This window comes from Nerophis lumbriciformis, linkage group LG12, assembly GCF_033978685.3.
Source record: "Nerophis lumbriciformis linkage group LG12, RoL_Nlum_v2.1, whole genome shotgun sequence".
NCBI classification, from domain to species: domain Eukaryota; kingdom Metazoa; phylum Chordata; class Actinopteri; order Syngnathiformes; family Syngnathidae; genus Nerophis; species Nerophis lumbriciformis.
Genome location: NC_084559.2, coordinates 15,353,571 through 15,369,871, shown reverse-complemented (window position 1 = coordinate 15,369,871; position 16,301 = coordinate 15,353,571). Strand labels below are relative to the sequence as shown.

Sequence of the window (16,301 nt, the reverse complement as noted above, 5' to 3'; positions counted from 1 at the left end):
GGTGATGGGTCAAATGCAGAGAATAATTTCGCCACACTTAGTGTGTGTGTGACAATCATCGGTACTTTAACTTTTAACTTAGTGTGTGAATGTGAGTATGAATGTCTGTCTATCTGTGTTGGCCCTGCGATGAGGTGGTGACTTGTCCTTTCGCCCGAGTGCAACTGGGATAGACTCCAGCACCCCCCATGAACCCGAGAGGGACAAGCGGTAGAAAATGGATGGATGTTTTTTTGTTACTTGTTGGGTTGTGGGGGTGGTTGGACATTTCATGAGTTTGACTGTTCCTGTCAATGATGTGACTTAAAACCCAATAAATAAATGTCCAAAAAAAAAAAAAGATTACCTCCTCGCGGTCATCCTCCCTCTGTTCTTCATCATCCTCATCCTCATCTTCATCACCATCAGAAACCACGGTATTCGTTACGATTACAGGAGTCCAGCGAAGACACTCGGGGTCGACCTCGAGCTGTCGAGGTCGAGCCTTGAGACGAGCCATGTGGTTTGACACCAGCTTCTCTCGTCGCACCAGGACCGTCCTAACACAGCAAACAAAATCATCACAATTCTATATGCATGTTCATCATATTACATTGCAATGCCAACTTTCCAATGTATTTTTCTGAGGACACCTTGTGTCCCCCACCCCTGCACCCATTCTCACCCTCCAGTTAAGTCTGTCACTACGTGCCTTCGTCAAAGATACACACACTGGGTGGAGTGACCCTTAATTGTTGGAGTTCCCTGTCAAATTACATTTTTGGTATCGCAATTGGTTTTTTACTTTCAATATTTAATGTTGTTACAATAAGGAATACTTATTTGTTATGCATTTTTATTTATATGCATATCATATGGCACACTGCAAATCTATTGAGTTCAGATAAGTGCCAAATGCTCTAAAATACTGCACATAGTGTTTTTCTTCTTAAATCAGGTAATATACACATTGTTGACTACAAATATGTTATCGAACGTATAAAAATAATAATACTTTGCTAAGTAACTATAGTTACTCTTACAATGACGTAAAGTTACCGTATTTTTCGGACTATAAGGCGCACTTAAAATCCTTTCATTTTCTCAAAACTCGACAGTGCCCCTTATAACCCGGTGCGCCTAATGTACGGCATAATTCTGGTTGTGCTTATTGACCTCAAAGCAATTTTATTTGGTACATGGTGTAATGATAAGTGTGACCAGTATATGGCAGTAAACAACTCCAAAACTTTGAATGTTCGATTGAGAATATATAACATTACACACAGAGTTCAAAAATCTGTCAAAATGTTTTTAGTTCGACTTTGGCAAGCTATGAAGCCACACCGCTTGATGGATTGTCGGCGCATTAAACATACGAGTATCATACCTGCCAACTTTTGAAATCAGAAAAACCTAGTAGCCAGGGTCCAGGGGCCGCAGGCCCCGGTAGGTCCAGGACAAAGTCCTGGTGGGGGGTTCATTCGCCCCCCCAACGCAAAATGATTATTAGCATTCAGACAGGTTAAAATGTTGCTAAAACCATCACTTTTCTATCAGTCACAGTGACTTTTCAAAACAAAAATATTACAGCAAAAATCATATGGGTTGATTGACATGTTTATTCTGTAAGCTAACTTCAATAGTTTGAAATTATTTTGACAGTTAATGCCAGTTATCCTGTCAACCTTTCACAAGACTTCAATTTGTTAATTGAAAGTATAAACAGTATAAACACTTTTTACAGTAAACAAATGGTAAAACAGTACTAAACAATTCCATTAAAAAAAAAATTGGTGTCATTATTAACTTTCTGTCCAAGCTTGTATAATCTACTGCCTTGTTCAATTGTAAAAAATATTCTGTGCCTAAAATTCACATTTCTATCACAATTATCATACTGTAAACATGGTAAGCTAACTTCATTAAAATTAATAGTCCTGTCAATAGCATGGAATTACAATTCAAATGTAGTTTTTTTGTAAGCCTTTCAAAAGAATTCAAAATATGAAAAATTAATGAAAATTAATTTAAGCCATCAGACACTTGAAAAGTGGCACATCACATCTCTAATGTAATCATTTTAACAGTATAACAGTACTAAACAATTCCAATAGATAACATTGGTGTCATTACCTTTTTGTCAGTGCGATTGGAAGTCCATGCTCAATTATTGCCTCCGTAAATAAAACTTCGGCATTTATCACATCCAAAGAATCTGTTTGGGCGACGAAAAACGTTGAAAGTTTTCCACTTGCATCGCTAGCAACGGCATTAGACTTGTGTTTTTTTGTCCCAACGTGGTCTTTTACATCGCTAATTCCTCCGTGTCCGGTCGAAAAATCTTGTCTGCACAAGGTGCAATTCGCGTAGTTTTCACCCTTTTTGGAACAAATAATTATTCCCGGATAGGCTTTTGAATATTCTTCACGGAATGACTGCAGTTTTCTTTTCGGTTTAAGACTCGTTTGCGATTTTTCTCCGGCTGATTCCATGATCGTTCGCTCGTTTGGAAACAATGGGCAACAGGTGCCTCGTGCTTGGCAGCGGTGCTATAAATAGCCTCGCGCATGGCATTCGGAATGGCTCGATAGGAAGTTACGGGAAGCAGTGTCGATTGTCATTGTTGTTACGCGATTTCGTGAATAAAACTTTTTTTAAAAATTATTTTTTTTAATTAATGAAAAAACGTATTTTTTATCACTGCAACCGTAACCCGGAATAGGTTGATGAAAACCGTACTAATTACGGGAAAACCGGAGTAGTTGGCAGGTATGGAGTATTATTATGGTGTGTGTTTTGTTTCGCAATATTATGCAAAAGCAACTTTTCTTACCTTCTGGTACCTGTTGATGTGTATTTGGGATCTGCATAAGTCCTGAAAATGTGCGCGAGTGACGCAATTGTAGTCCGTGCCGACACCGTAATCATAAGCTTCTTATTTTTCTCTATCTTCTTGTTATGGGACATTCATCCTTCGCTGTTGCCATTTCTAATATAAAGTAGTGTAAAGTTCTTACTTATATCTGTCAGTAGACAAGCTATCAAAGCGCTAAAAACTGTAGTGGGTTTACATAATACACCCATGGAACTTTAGTTATTAGAGGGTTCCGCTCGGACGGTTTTTCACGGGACACATTTCCGGTGTTGATGTTGCATTATTGAGCCACAGATGAGAAGATGCTGCTCCGTTATTGATTTGGTCATTTTTAGCCCGTATAGTGCTGGTCTTCAACAGCTTCTGAAAATATGCACACAGTATGGTAGTGATTTTAACATCATATACGATTCTAAGAAGAGCAAGATCATGATAGTTAGAAGTAGAGAAGACACACAGTCAGCCTTTCCTGACTTCTCTCTATCTGGTTCTGTACTTAGTGTGTGCAGTGAAATGAAATATCTGGGACATATTATTACCAATGACCTGTCTGATGACAAAGATATTTAAAGACAGCGACGGAAGTTATATCAAGCAAACATGCTGTGTCGAAAGTTCAGTATGTGCTCTGTTTCTGTGAAGATCACACTTTTTAAAGCATATTGCACACCACTACATACTGCCCATCTGTGTAAAGAAGCTCACAGTGGCTTACAATGACAGCATGAGACTGCTTCTAAGAGCTTCTAAGAGCTACAATGTTTGTCAGTATTGGGGTCCCCCACCCACTTTACGTCATCTCATGTACAGTTCATGTGTAGGGCAGCTGAGTCAGACAACAATGTCATTAATGGTCTGACTAAACCGACTCGCAGTTCTGTCAGAATTTCATCCGGTTTGTGGAACCATTGGCGAGTAAGCCTGTATGCTGGACATTGAATATTGTGGAGTGTTTTTTATGTATTTATTTATTTCTTATACAAGTTTTTATTTATTTTATTTCTGCTTGTATTTCTTTTATTTGGGTTTTATCGTATGTTTTTTCTTCTGCGATATGGATCCCCCTGGGTCTGAAATAAAATGACTACTACTACTATGTTAAGTACAAAAGTATGTACCGTATTTTCCTGACCATAGGGCGCACCGGATTATAAGGCTTGATGAGCGGGTCTATTCAAGTCTTTTTTCATACATAAGGCGCACCGGATTATAGGGCGCATTAAAGGAGTCATATTATTTTATTTGTTTTCTAAACTGAAAACACTTCCTTGTGGTCTACATCAGTGTTTTTCAACCTTTTTTGAGCCAAGGCACATTTTTTGGGTTGAAAAAATCCGGAGGCACACCACCAGCAGAAATGGTTAAAAAACGAAACCCAGTTGACAGTAAAAAAGTTGTCGTATAAGAATTCAAACCATAACCATAACCAAGCATGCATCACTATAGCACTTGTCTCAAAGTAGGTGTACTGTCACCACCTGTCACATCCCGCCGTGAATTATTTTGAGTTTTTCGGTGTTTTCCTGTGTGTAGTGTTTTAGTTCTTGTCTTGCGCTCCTATTTTGGTGTTGATTGTCATGTTGTGTACGGATGTACTTTGTGGAGGCCATCTGCTCCACACGCTGTAAGTCTTTGCTGTCGTCCAGCATTCTGTTTTTGTTTACTTTGTAGCCAGTTCAGTTTTAGTTTCGTTCTGCATAGCTTCCCTTAAGCTTCAATGCCTTTTCTTAGGGGCACTCACCTTTTGTTTATTTTTGGTTTAAGCATTAGACACCTTTTTACCTGCACACTGCCTCCCGCTGTTTCCGACATCCACAAAGCAACTAGCTACCGGCTGCCACCTACTGATATGGAAGAGTATTACACGGTTACTCCGTCGAGCTCTAGACAGCACCGACACTCAACAACAACACATCATTTGCAGACTATAATTACTGGTTTGCAAAAAATATTTTTAACCCAAATAGGTGAAATTTGATAATCTCCCACGGCACACCAGACTGTGTCTCACGGCACACTAGTGTGCCCCGGCACAGTGGTTGAAAAACACTGGTCTACATAACATGTAATGGTGGTTCTTTGGTCAAAATGTTGCATAGATGATGTTTTACAGACCATCTACAAGTCGCTTTCTGACAGTCGCTTCCGGATGCGCCGTTTTGTGGGCGGTCTTATTTACGTTGCTCAACTTCGGCAGCCACTTCCCCCCGTCATCTTTGTTGTAGCGGTGTAGCGTGCAAGGACGGGGGTGGAAGAAGTGTCAAAAGATGGAGCTAACTGTTTTTAATTGCATTTAGACTTTACTTCAATCAATAACGGAGCAGCATCTCCTCATCCGTGGCTCACTAGTGCAAGAACCACAGCGGAAATGTGTCCCGTGAAAAACTGTCCGACCGGAATTCTCTAATAACTAAAGTTCCTTCGATGAATAATGTAAACTCACTACACCGGTATGTTTTAGCCCTTTCATGGCGAGTTTACTGACAGATATAAGTAAGAACTTTACACTACTTTATATTAGAATTGGCAACAGCGGAGGATGAATGTCCCATAACAAGAAGATAGAGGAAAAAGAAGAAACTGATCGACAACGGCGTCGCCACGGGCTACAAAGATGGACTTATGCAGATCCCAAATACAGATCAGCAGGTACCACAAGGTAAGAAAAGTTGCTTTTGCATAATATTGCAAAACAAAACGGCAGATAATGTCTTACCTTATACACACACATCATAATAATACTCCTATGTTGAAGCACAGTACAATCCATCAAGCGGTGCGGCTTCATAGCTTACCAAAGTCGTACTAAAACATTTTGATAGATTTTTGAGCGCCGTGTGTAATGTTCTATATTTTCAATAAAACATACAAAATGTTGGTGTTTACTTGAGTCATATTGCAGTCTACACGTACATCTCATGTGTGACTGCCATCTACTGGTCACACTTATCATTTCACCATGTACCAAATAAAATAGCTTCGAGGTCGGTAAGCACAACCAAAATTGTTCCGTACATTAGGCGCACCGGATTATAAGGTGCACTGTCGAGTTTTGATGAAAAAAAAGGATTTTAAGTGCGCCTTGTAGTCGGAAATTTACGGTACTTGGGCATTCTATGCACTGACCTGTCTTCTCGTTGCTCAAGCATGTTGAGGCTGTGCAGGGTTGTGGTGATATCCTGCGGGCAGATCCCTGTCAGTTTGCTGAGCTGTCTAATGGTGATCTGCCGGTCACGGACCCTATCGAGGCATTCCAGGACCTCGCTGCGCCAATAGGCCATGTAGGACAGCCTACCGAGGTCTGACAGAGGCTTTTCTGGTGATCCAGGCTGTCCTTCGCGTTTAGATAGCAGGTAGCCTGCGAGGAGGTGGGAAACATGGCAAATACAAACACAATGAGAAAAGTGTAATGTTTTTATAATTCAAACAGAGTATTATTTTTAACTTTAGTGTATATGTATTGTTTTGTGTTTGTGACTCTTACTGAAATCAATAAGAAAGCGCCCATAGCCCCTTCGCTGGTACTGTGGAAGAATCATGATGCATGATACGTTGTACTTCTGTTGGCAGTGCTTCTCCTTAAAAAGGGGAAGAAAAGACATGTTTACGACCATTAGCGAATAATAATGGCCACATTACAGAGCAGGCCTAAGAGAAGACAGCTGGGTGTTAAAGGTAATGCATAAACTCACTAACTGTTCTGGCTGGCAGAGTGCTGGCATTTAAATAGATGCACCTGCAAATAATGACTCCGCAAATGGGCAACAGGGGAGTAAGATACAAAAATCCAGCATTTATACATGTATTTAAAAGTGTACCAGGACCTGCAAAAGTGTTTGAATGTGCGCAAACTTTGTTCCACACAATATAAAAGTACCGGTAGTCCAAATTATGGTTGAGCTGAGTGACTACGTTTCCATGCACAGATTTTTCAAATAGTTTGGCTCTAAAGAAGCATCCTACAACCCATGGAAACACCTTAATCTTAGTTTATTATTTCTTCGGTCAATGGTCAACAAAATAAACAAACAGTTGCACATTCATAGAATGAAAATGAAAATGAAAATGAAAATGTTGCAGACCGAAAGGGTTTAGGCTGAAGTTGAACACTTATAGCGCCTAACCCTATAAACAATGTCAAGTACAAGATGAACTTCCGAAAATTATGAAATGTCTTTTGTACAACATATCATAAATACACATTATACACAATATGAACATTGTTCAATTATATACACAGTAAAGGCATGTGAAATATCCTTATACGCGTATTAAACCTTTGTACCAATTTATATACGATATACAAACAATTATACTTCCATTATTATTTATATCCCACATTTAGTATTTTAATTAACATTGATCATAGTATTAACTACTGTGTTGATTCAAGAGTGATATATTTTTCCAAGACATTAGTCTTAAAGTGTTTTTTAAATGTGTGAATGGACCTGGAACATTTTAAGGAATCATCCAAGCTGTTCCACAGTTAATCTGATCATGTTTGGCTTTTGAGAAACGGGACTAACACACCTCAATTATGCAATTGGAAACCAGATCTCTCAAGTGGGTGTGTGCTGCCGGAGAGGACCCTTCGTATGGCGCATGCGCCAGTCTCAACGCGCGAGATATAACCCAGAAGCAGATACCATTCAATCAAAACATATGCAACAACTGGAATGAAGAGGAGACTGTTTATTTGCTTCACAAATTAAAAGAATGAAACATTTTGAAGTGCATCAATGGGAGAAAAAAAATAGAAACTAAGATTTATTTAAGAAGGTAGCAAAGGAAAGGGAGAATGCTGACTGCAGAACAAATACGAGTGAGATGGAAGAGAATGAAGCAGATACTGTATATTACAAGGCAAAGAAGAAAGATTACATAAACCTCTTCAAGCAGCATTTGTGCAATCCAAACTGATTAGCAATAACTCTGTATTCCACACAACTGGCAAGCTTGTCCAGAACAATAGCAACCCTCTTCTGGAACAGTATTGGCCGGGGCCTGCAAAGTCTTGTCCTTTGGATTTAAAACTCCTTCCATCAGTCCACAGTCTTTTACATGAACTCTGAGACATTTGAAAGGTGTGTTTCCATGATTCTCTGTCTAAAATTTAATTTCAAAACATCTTTCTCCTGTCAGTCTTTCTTCGCTTTGGACCTGCCAAACTTTAAATTTAGATAATTTCTTGATGCTGTTTGCTATTTAACATTAGCTCAGCCGTAATACTTGTAATCTATGCCAATATTACAGCAGTAAGGAGCCACAATGCTTTGTTTTGGTGTGATGTCAAAGGTCAATCGCAAAAGCAATACATTTATCCGCGCTAAAAGGAAAAGAGCGCCCTCCAGTGTACAGGAAGCACACGCATGGACACTGGAACTTCATATGTTGGTACGAAAATACAACAAAATGAACTAATTGAGAAATCAGACTAATTTAGTGCATAGAAACAGTCAGTACAGCCCTATTAGTAGACTCAAGCGATTGGCGACAATAACCATTGCTTACACATTTACCGTACTTTGAGATGAGACATAATGAGAATGGGCAACAAATGATTTTTTAACCTACAGCAGTATGTTGACATCCATTTCTCTATTGTGTGGACTTAAATCGGGACTTTTCAATAATAATAAGAACACTGTCAGGTGGTTGACAAACAAAACTAGAGGTGGGAATCTTTGGGCACCTCACAATTCGATTATGATTACGATTCAGGAGCTACGATTCGATTAAACAATTATTGATGCATCTTTAACCTCTAAAGGCCTTAGTGGCCACATGCGTGGACAGCACCTTTTAGCTCTTATTTCCGAAATTGTGTACACTACTGAATTGGGGTCTTATGCCGACAAATGGACACTTGTATTGCCATCTGGTGGTGTCAGAAGAGTATAACATATAATTGAATTTGGAATTAAAAAAAAGTGTAAAAATTAAAATTAGCATGTCACTACACATGAAGTACACGTTTGTGTACTTATGGACTAAGTACATCACATCAAAAGATGATTTTTATTTTTTATTCTAATTAGGGTACAATAAGCCCAAATAGCAAAGAGAAATTAAAAAAAGCATGTAAACAAACAGTTTGGGCCTTAAGAGGTTAATTTATGTATATTGATGCAGTTTTACATTTCTTTTCGTTTCACTAAATAAGCGTTTATCACTTGCAACTATAAAAAAACTGCATTTGCAATAAGAAACAGTTCAATTAATTCCTGCATTTATTAAATTAATGGGAATATGTTCAAAACTGGAACATAAGTGCTCTAAAATAAAAGGAGCTGGTCCGATCTCTCAGTGAAGTGACTTGCTGCAGTCAGACAAATTTTAAAACTGTCTGCATTACTTTATTTACAATAAATAAATCGATTATCGATTACTGACGTTTACTAATCGACTTTATAATCGTCCATTTCAGAGTTGCGATGCATCTAAAAATCGATTATTTCCCCTACAACTAAATGAGACTGACAAACGCTTTCCACTGTATTTTATTAAATAATCCGATTTTGTTGTTATTGTTGTGTTTGCTGATGTTGTTTTTGTCTCTCTTGTCCCCACAATTTCCCCCTCTGTCTTCCTTTTTCTCTTTCTATCCCCTCCTGCACCAAATGATAATATAAATACATTTATATTATCATTATATTATCCTCCCCTCTCCTCACAGGCAGGAGATTACGGTCCATCCAGACCTACACCTCCCGCCACCTGAACAGTTTTTTCCCCTCGGCCATCAGACGCATGAACAATAACAAGATCTGATAGCTCAGTTACAGCTCATGTTATTCTATTCTGTGTTATATGTGTTTTATGTTGCACGATTGCGCCAAGTAAAATTCCTAGTTTGTGAACCCGTTCTCAAACAATGGCAATAAAAACTCTTCTGATTCTGATTCTGAAGAGAAGTATCCCACACTTCTCTTTTGTAAAGTAAATCTGAACAGCCGATATGGGCATTTACATCAACTATATGATTTGCCTGAGAAACTGGACAGGACAAAAAAATAAAATAATAATCTGAGTTTATGAGCGAGCACAATTAGGTTCAAAGTGCATCGCTAGTGACATGCTCACACCAACAATCTAGCTGCAAACAAGGAAGAGTTTCCAAATGTTTTTTTCTGTGACTTTGGAAAACAGCAGCCCAAAATTCCACGATGAAAAAAATTGTCTTTTAAAAATACTAAAATGGGGGTTATCCTTTAAGGCTTTGTATTTTGAGACCAGTTTTTTTCTGAAATTAAATCAATATAAAATGGTCATTGTTATATTTGAATATTTCAAAAGGTGAATGAGTAATTAAGCCACAGGTGTAAAACTCAAGGCCCGGGGGCCAGATCTGGCCCGTCACATCATTCTATATGGCCCACAAAATGGTAATAACATGCTTTAATAAATAATATTTTTTTTACTAAATGTATTTGTTCTTTTCTGTTTGATATTCAAAAATACATGGACTGCATGCTTATCTTTATATACATATATTCCAAAATTTAATATTATCTATTAATGAAACAAAATGTTATCTTTAAAAAAAATGTAAAATAAGTACTAGAATATCAGCTTGACTTATGATTTCAAATCAAGTTATCAAATTGTGCAGTCTAAAAATGACAATAGACTTAAAAGTAGAATTCTTATTTTTTTGTACTGTTTGTGTTATAGTGATACACTATAAAATCAACAACTCTAGATTTTACTGTAAAAGAGTGGTACTGTTTTTCCATTCCATTTATAGTACCGGTAATATGCCGTAAAAAACACTGCAACTTTTGATCAAATTCTGGCAACTGAGCGATTTTTTTTTTTACACTAAAATCTATTTTGTTTTTTTTAATTGAACGTAAAAAAAGCAAAGAATCAAATGCTTAGGCAATAATGCAGTATCATGAGCCGAATCCTTATACTTTTTTTTTTTAATCATATATTTACAAGTGGCCCTTTGAGGGCAGACATAACTGCGATGTGGCCCTCAATGAAAACAAGTTTGATACCCCTGAATAAGCAAACTTAGAGCTATTTCTAACTTTTAACTGATGTTGCTTCCGCTGATTGCAGATCAGGTTGCGCTGCTGCCTGCAACATACATGTCCATCTCATGCAGTGATTAAGCTAAAGCTGTGTTAATTAGAAATGAAAGCACTATTTGTCGTCACTCATAAGCAATCGTGCGCTCATGTTTTAGTGAAAGCACCCCAACAGTTATTTACCTGAGCCCTTCTTTCACCTTTAGCAGCAACACTACCCTTACACACTCAACACAGGATTTTACTTTCAAGTCTTATCGCCCAGCTATAGTTTTAAAACACAATGGCGGCAGAATAAATTATGACGAAACTGCCAGTGTGGACCTTACAAAATGTACTGAAGGAAAAGTCATAACCTGCTACCCTTTGGAAGAAGGTATAGATCGATTCGCGCCAGGACCACCAGAATGTCTCACATTCTGTATCCCCAGGCTGTGAGACTGCTAAATGAACAGCCTGCCCCTTTACTGCCCCCGTCCATCTTAATACCTCACTCTTCACCGCCTCAATAATTGTGCCCTGGACATTGCATTACTGCAACATTGACGTAACACTCTTCAGACATCTGACTGTTCCTTCTTATCGCAATCTTCTTTACATACCTGCCAACTACTCCGGTTTTCCCGTAATTAGTACGGTTTTCATCAACCTATTCCGGGTTACGGTTGCAGTGATAAAAAATACGGTTTTTCATTAATTAAAAAAAAAAATTTTTTTTAAGTTTTATTCACGAAATCGCGTAACAACAATGGCAATCGACACTGCTTCCCGTAACTTCCTATCGAGCCATTCCGAATGCCATGCGCGAGGCTATTTATAGCACCGCTGCCAAGCACGAGGCACCAGTCGCCATTGTTTCCAAACGAGCGAACGATCATGGAATCAGCCGGAGAAAAATCGCAAACGAGTCTTAAACCGAAAAGAAAACTGCAGTCATTCCGTGAAGAATATTCAAAAGCCTATCTGGGAATAATTATCCGTTCCGTGAAAACTACGCGAATTGCACCTTGTGCAGACAAGATTTTTCGATCGGACACGGAGGAATTAGCGATGTAAAAGACCACGTTGGGACAAAAAAACACAAGTCTAATGCCGTTGCTAGCGATACAAGTGGACAACTTTCAACGTTTTTCGTCGCCCAAACAGATTCTTTGGATGTGATAAATGCCGAAGTTTTATTTACGGAGGCAATAATTGAGCATGGACTTCCAATCGCGTGTTTATACTATTTATGCTTTCAAGTCCAAGTTGAAGAAATCTTGTTAAATGTTGACAGCATAACTACCAAAATACAGAAGTATGTACCGTATTTTCCGCACTATTAGCCGCACCTAAAAACCACAAATTTACTCAAAAGCTGACAGTGCGGCTTATAACCCGGTGCGCTTTATATATGGATTAATATTAAGATTCATTTTCATAAAGTTTCGGTCTCGCAACTACGGTAAACAGCCGCCATCTTTTTTCCCCGTAGAAGAGGAATTGCTTCTTCTTCTACGCAAGCAACCGCCAAGGTAAGCACCCGCCCCCATAGAACAGGAAGCGCTTCTTCTTCTACTGTAAGCAACCACCCGCCCGCGTAGAAGAAGAAGAAGAAGCGCGCGGATATTACGTTTCATTTCCTTTGTGTGTTTACATCTGTAAAGACCACAAAATGGCTCCTACTAAGCGACAGGTTTCCGGTTCATGAAAAGACGCAATCTCTCCATCCGCACACGGACTACTATTTCACAGCAACTGCCTAAAGACTTTCAAGAAAAGCTGGCTACTTTCCGTGCATATTGTAAAAACAAGATAGCTGAAAAAAAGATCCGGCCAGAGAACATTATCAACATGGACGAGGTTCCACTGACTTTTGATATTCCTGTGAACCGCACTGTGGATACAACGGGAGCACGTACGGTGAATATTCGCACCACAGGGAATGAGAAGTCGTCCTTCACTGTGGTTCTAGCTTGCCATGCTAATGGCCAGAAACTTCCACCATGGTGATATTCAAAAGGAAGACCTTGCCAAAAGAGACCTTTCCAGCCGGCGTCATCATAAAAGCTAACTCGAAGGGATGGATGGATGAAGAAAAGATGAGCGAGTGGTTAAGGTAAGTCTACGCGAAGAGGCCGGGTGGCTTTTTTCACGCAGCTCCGTCCATGTTGATATACGACTCCATGCGCGCCCACATCACGCTGGTTTTTAATATATTATTAAAGTTTGACTGACCTATCTGACTGTTTTTTTGACATTCCTTTAGCGCAGTTAGATGCGGCTTTTAACACGGGGCGGCTTATAGGTGGACAAAGTTTTGAAATATGCCGTTCATTGAAGGCGCGGCTTATAACCCAGGGCGGCTTATGGTGCGGAAAATACGGTACTTAATATTTTTGCAGTGCTATTTCTGTTGAAAAGTTCAAATGATTACATTAGAGATGTGATGTGCCACTTTTCAAGTGTCTGATGGCTTAAATTAATTTTAATGAAGTTAGCTTACCATGTTTACAGTATGATAATTGTGATAGAAATGTGAATTTTAGGCACAGAATATTTTTTACAATTGAACAAGGCAGTAGATTATACAAGCTTGGACAGAAAGTTAATAACGACACCAATTTTTTTTTTAATGGAATTGTTTAGTACTGTTTTACCATTTGTTTACTGTAAAAAGTGTTTATACTGTTTATACTTTCAATTAACAAATTGAAGTCTCGTGAAAGGTTGACAGGATAACTGGCATTAACTGTCAAAATAATTTCAAACTATTGAAGTTAGCTTACAGAATAAACATGTCAATCTACCCATATGATTTTTGCTGTAATATTTTTGTTTTGAAAAGTCACTGTGACTGATAGAAAAGTGATGGTTTTAGCAACATTTTAACCTGTCTGAATGCTAATAATCATTTTGGACCCTGGCTACTAGGTTTTTCTGATTTCAAAAGTTGGCAGGCATGTCTTTACAATGCTGATGAAAACTATGGTCAACCCGCACATTAAAGTAGTTTCTATGCCGCTAGACCAGTGGTTCTTAACCTGGGTTCGATCGAACCCTAGGGGTTCGGTGAGTCGGTCTCAGGGGTTTGGCGAAGGTCAAGACACACCCGACTCATCGTGTAAATAAAAACTTCTCCCTATCACCGTGTTTATGGATACCCCCAAACAATGTTCCCTTTAATTTTCCATCTGATTTGCAGGTGTGTAAATGTTACAATAATTATGTATAAGTTATCACACAACCCTTATGCTATAGTCGTTGCTATAGTTATTATCAATTGTGCTGAAGTTGTACTTTTCTATCTGTGCAAAGGCACAACTTGTAATCTTGCTTTGCGAGTTGTCTCGTGTCAGCAGTTTGTTTCCAGACCCTGCCTGCTGACAGCCAAGGACGGACATCGAGTACCTCAACGCAGACAGGGCGAAATCACGAGTGTCAGCACATTTTCATTCTGAATAATCACGTATTGTGTCTACTGGGGCTGCTTGCATTACCCCTCCCTTCAGAAGCAGCCTCAGCGATGTTAACTAGGGATCTCCCGAATAAATAGAGGAACACGTGGGGCTGTACCTTAGAGCGTAGGGTGAAACTGTAACTGAGTGTACAGCCCAATACGTCTCTACTCATGAGTAAAATTCAACTCTGTCTCTGCTTGATTCCTTCTTCTTGTCTTGTGTAATAGATAGTTTGGTGTTTGAACCTGACAGTAAATTGTTCTGAGTTTATGCACTGTGTTGGTTTTGTTCTTGGAACAAGGTGATGTTCATGCACGGTTCATTTTGTGCACCAGTAAAAAAACATATAACTTTGTCTTGAATTTAAAAAATATATATATAATAATATTTTTCACTAAATAAGGATTCGGTGAATGCGCACTTTGAAACTGGTGGGGTTCGGTACCTCCAACAAGGTTAGGAACCACTGCGCTAGACAGAGCTCAAACAAAATCTCGTTGACATGTATGACTTATGACAATGACAATAAAGGAATTGATTGATTGATACCTTGGAAAAATAGCCAACAAGGTGGCACCCTTTGCTGTCGTTCTGGGTGAGGACATAAAACAGGAAGGGTTCGACGTCGTAGTAGAGGGTCTTGTGGTCGAGGAACAGCTTGGCTAACAGGCACAGGTTCTGGCAGTAGATTGTGCTCACGTTCCCATCAACCTTTCAAAAAATGGTTAATAAAAGAACTAATATGAGTACAACAAAATGACTGAATGAGGGATAAGGGAGCGTGGAGAAATCAAGAAAACCCTTTATAGAATTGGTTGAGTTTGTCCATATACACTCTTGGATATGAATAAAATAAATAAATATGTGGACCATGTGGCTTAGAGTTATTCACTCAAATATACTGCATGAACAATTTGCAACATGACTTGCATAAATCAGAATCAGAAATACTTTAAAACACCACATTTTTAAATTAAGTCAATGGAATACATGCCAATAACATTTTAATCAAATGATTATATATTGGGGTATAACAAAACCCAAAATATAATACTATAGGGTAGGGGTGTAACGGTAAACAAACATTTCGGTTCGGTACGTACCTCGGTTTAGGGGTCACGGTTCGGTTTATTTTCGGTACAGTATGAAAACAACAAAATATACATTTTTGGGTTATTTATTTACCAAATTTGCAAAATCTTCCACCAAAAATATTTTTCTTAGTGGAATATTTGATGTGACGTAATCGGAACCTTGGATAGGTCAATAATTTATAATAACATTGATTTTGATTCAATATTATGTTTTGAGCAATGACAGTTTGAAAGAAAAAAAAAAACAGCTTTGTTTTATTAGTCAACATTGCAACTTTTTCTAAATTACATTTCACCTTTAAGCTTTTTTATTTCACTTTTCTTATGTTTTTGTTTATTTTAATAGTATTTTTAGAATGTGCCGTGGGCCTTTAAAACATTAGCTGTGGGCTGCAAATGGCCTACGGGGCACACTTTTGACACCGCTGCTATAGATAATAAAAAATTAAATCTGATAAATCTATGGATAAAAAGCAGAGCCTGGCGACGCATGCGCGTTTATCATAACTCTCTCTCTCTCTCTGTCTCTGCCCCTCCCTCACCAATGCTGCTGCATGCACAACCCTAACTCAAAATGCCGGACATTTGAGGCATTTAAGGAACTCCGCCCTGACAAAGAGGACATGTCCGGTGAAAAGAGGACGTATGATCAGTCTATCCTAGCCCTTTAGCTGCAAACATGCCGTGTGTTGTGCCTCGGTGTGCATTGTTTACACCACGTGCGATGCGCTACTTAATATGTCCGTGTGAAAACTCGTTCGGTACACCTCCGAACCGAACCGGAACCCACGTACCAAAACGGTTCAATACAAATACACATACCGTTACACCCCTACTATAGGGCCATAACATGCACATTGGTATGATGTAC

At 38.7% G+C, this 16,301-nt stretch overlaps 1 protein-coding gene across 3 annotated transcripts in view; it reads right to left on the bottom strand.

Annotated features, from left to right (window-relative positions):
• The window catches only part of LOC133595660 (histone acetyltransferase KAT6A-like), a 111,726-nt gene that overhangs the window by 11,641 nt on the left and 83,784 nt on the right, over positions 1–16,301 (bottom strand). For all 3 annotated transcript variants that reach the window (XR_012050743.1, XM_072914313.1, XM_072914312.1), the window contains exons 11-14: positions 14,886–15,047; positions 6,342–6,435; positions 5,984–6,215; positions 347–539 (exon numbers count right to left, since the gene is read on the bottom strand). Coding sequence is in view for 2 of the 3 variants with exons in the window: in XM_072914313.1 (XP_072770414.1) it covers positions 347–539; positions 5,984–6,215; positions 6,342–6,435; positions 14,886–15,047 (681 nt within the window). In the remaining variant the exon portion in view is untranslated. The remainder of the gene's footprint in view (positions 1–346; positions 540–5,983; positions 6,216–6,341; positions 6,436–14,885; positions 15,048–16,301) is intronic.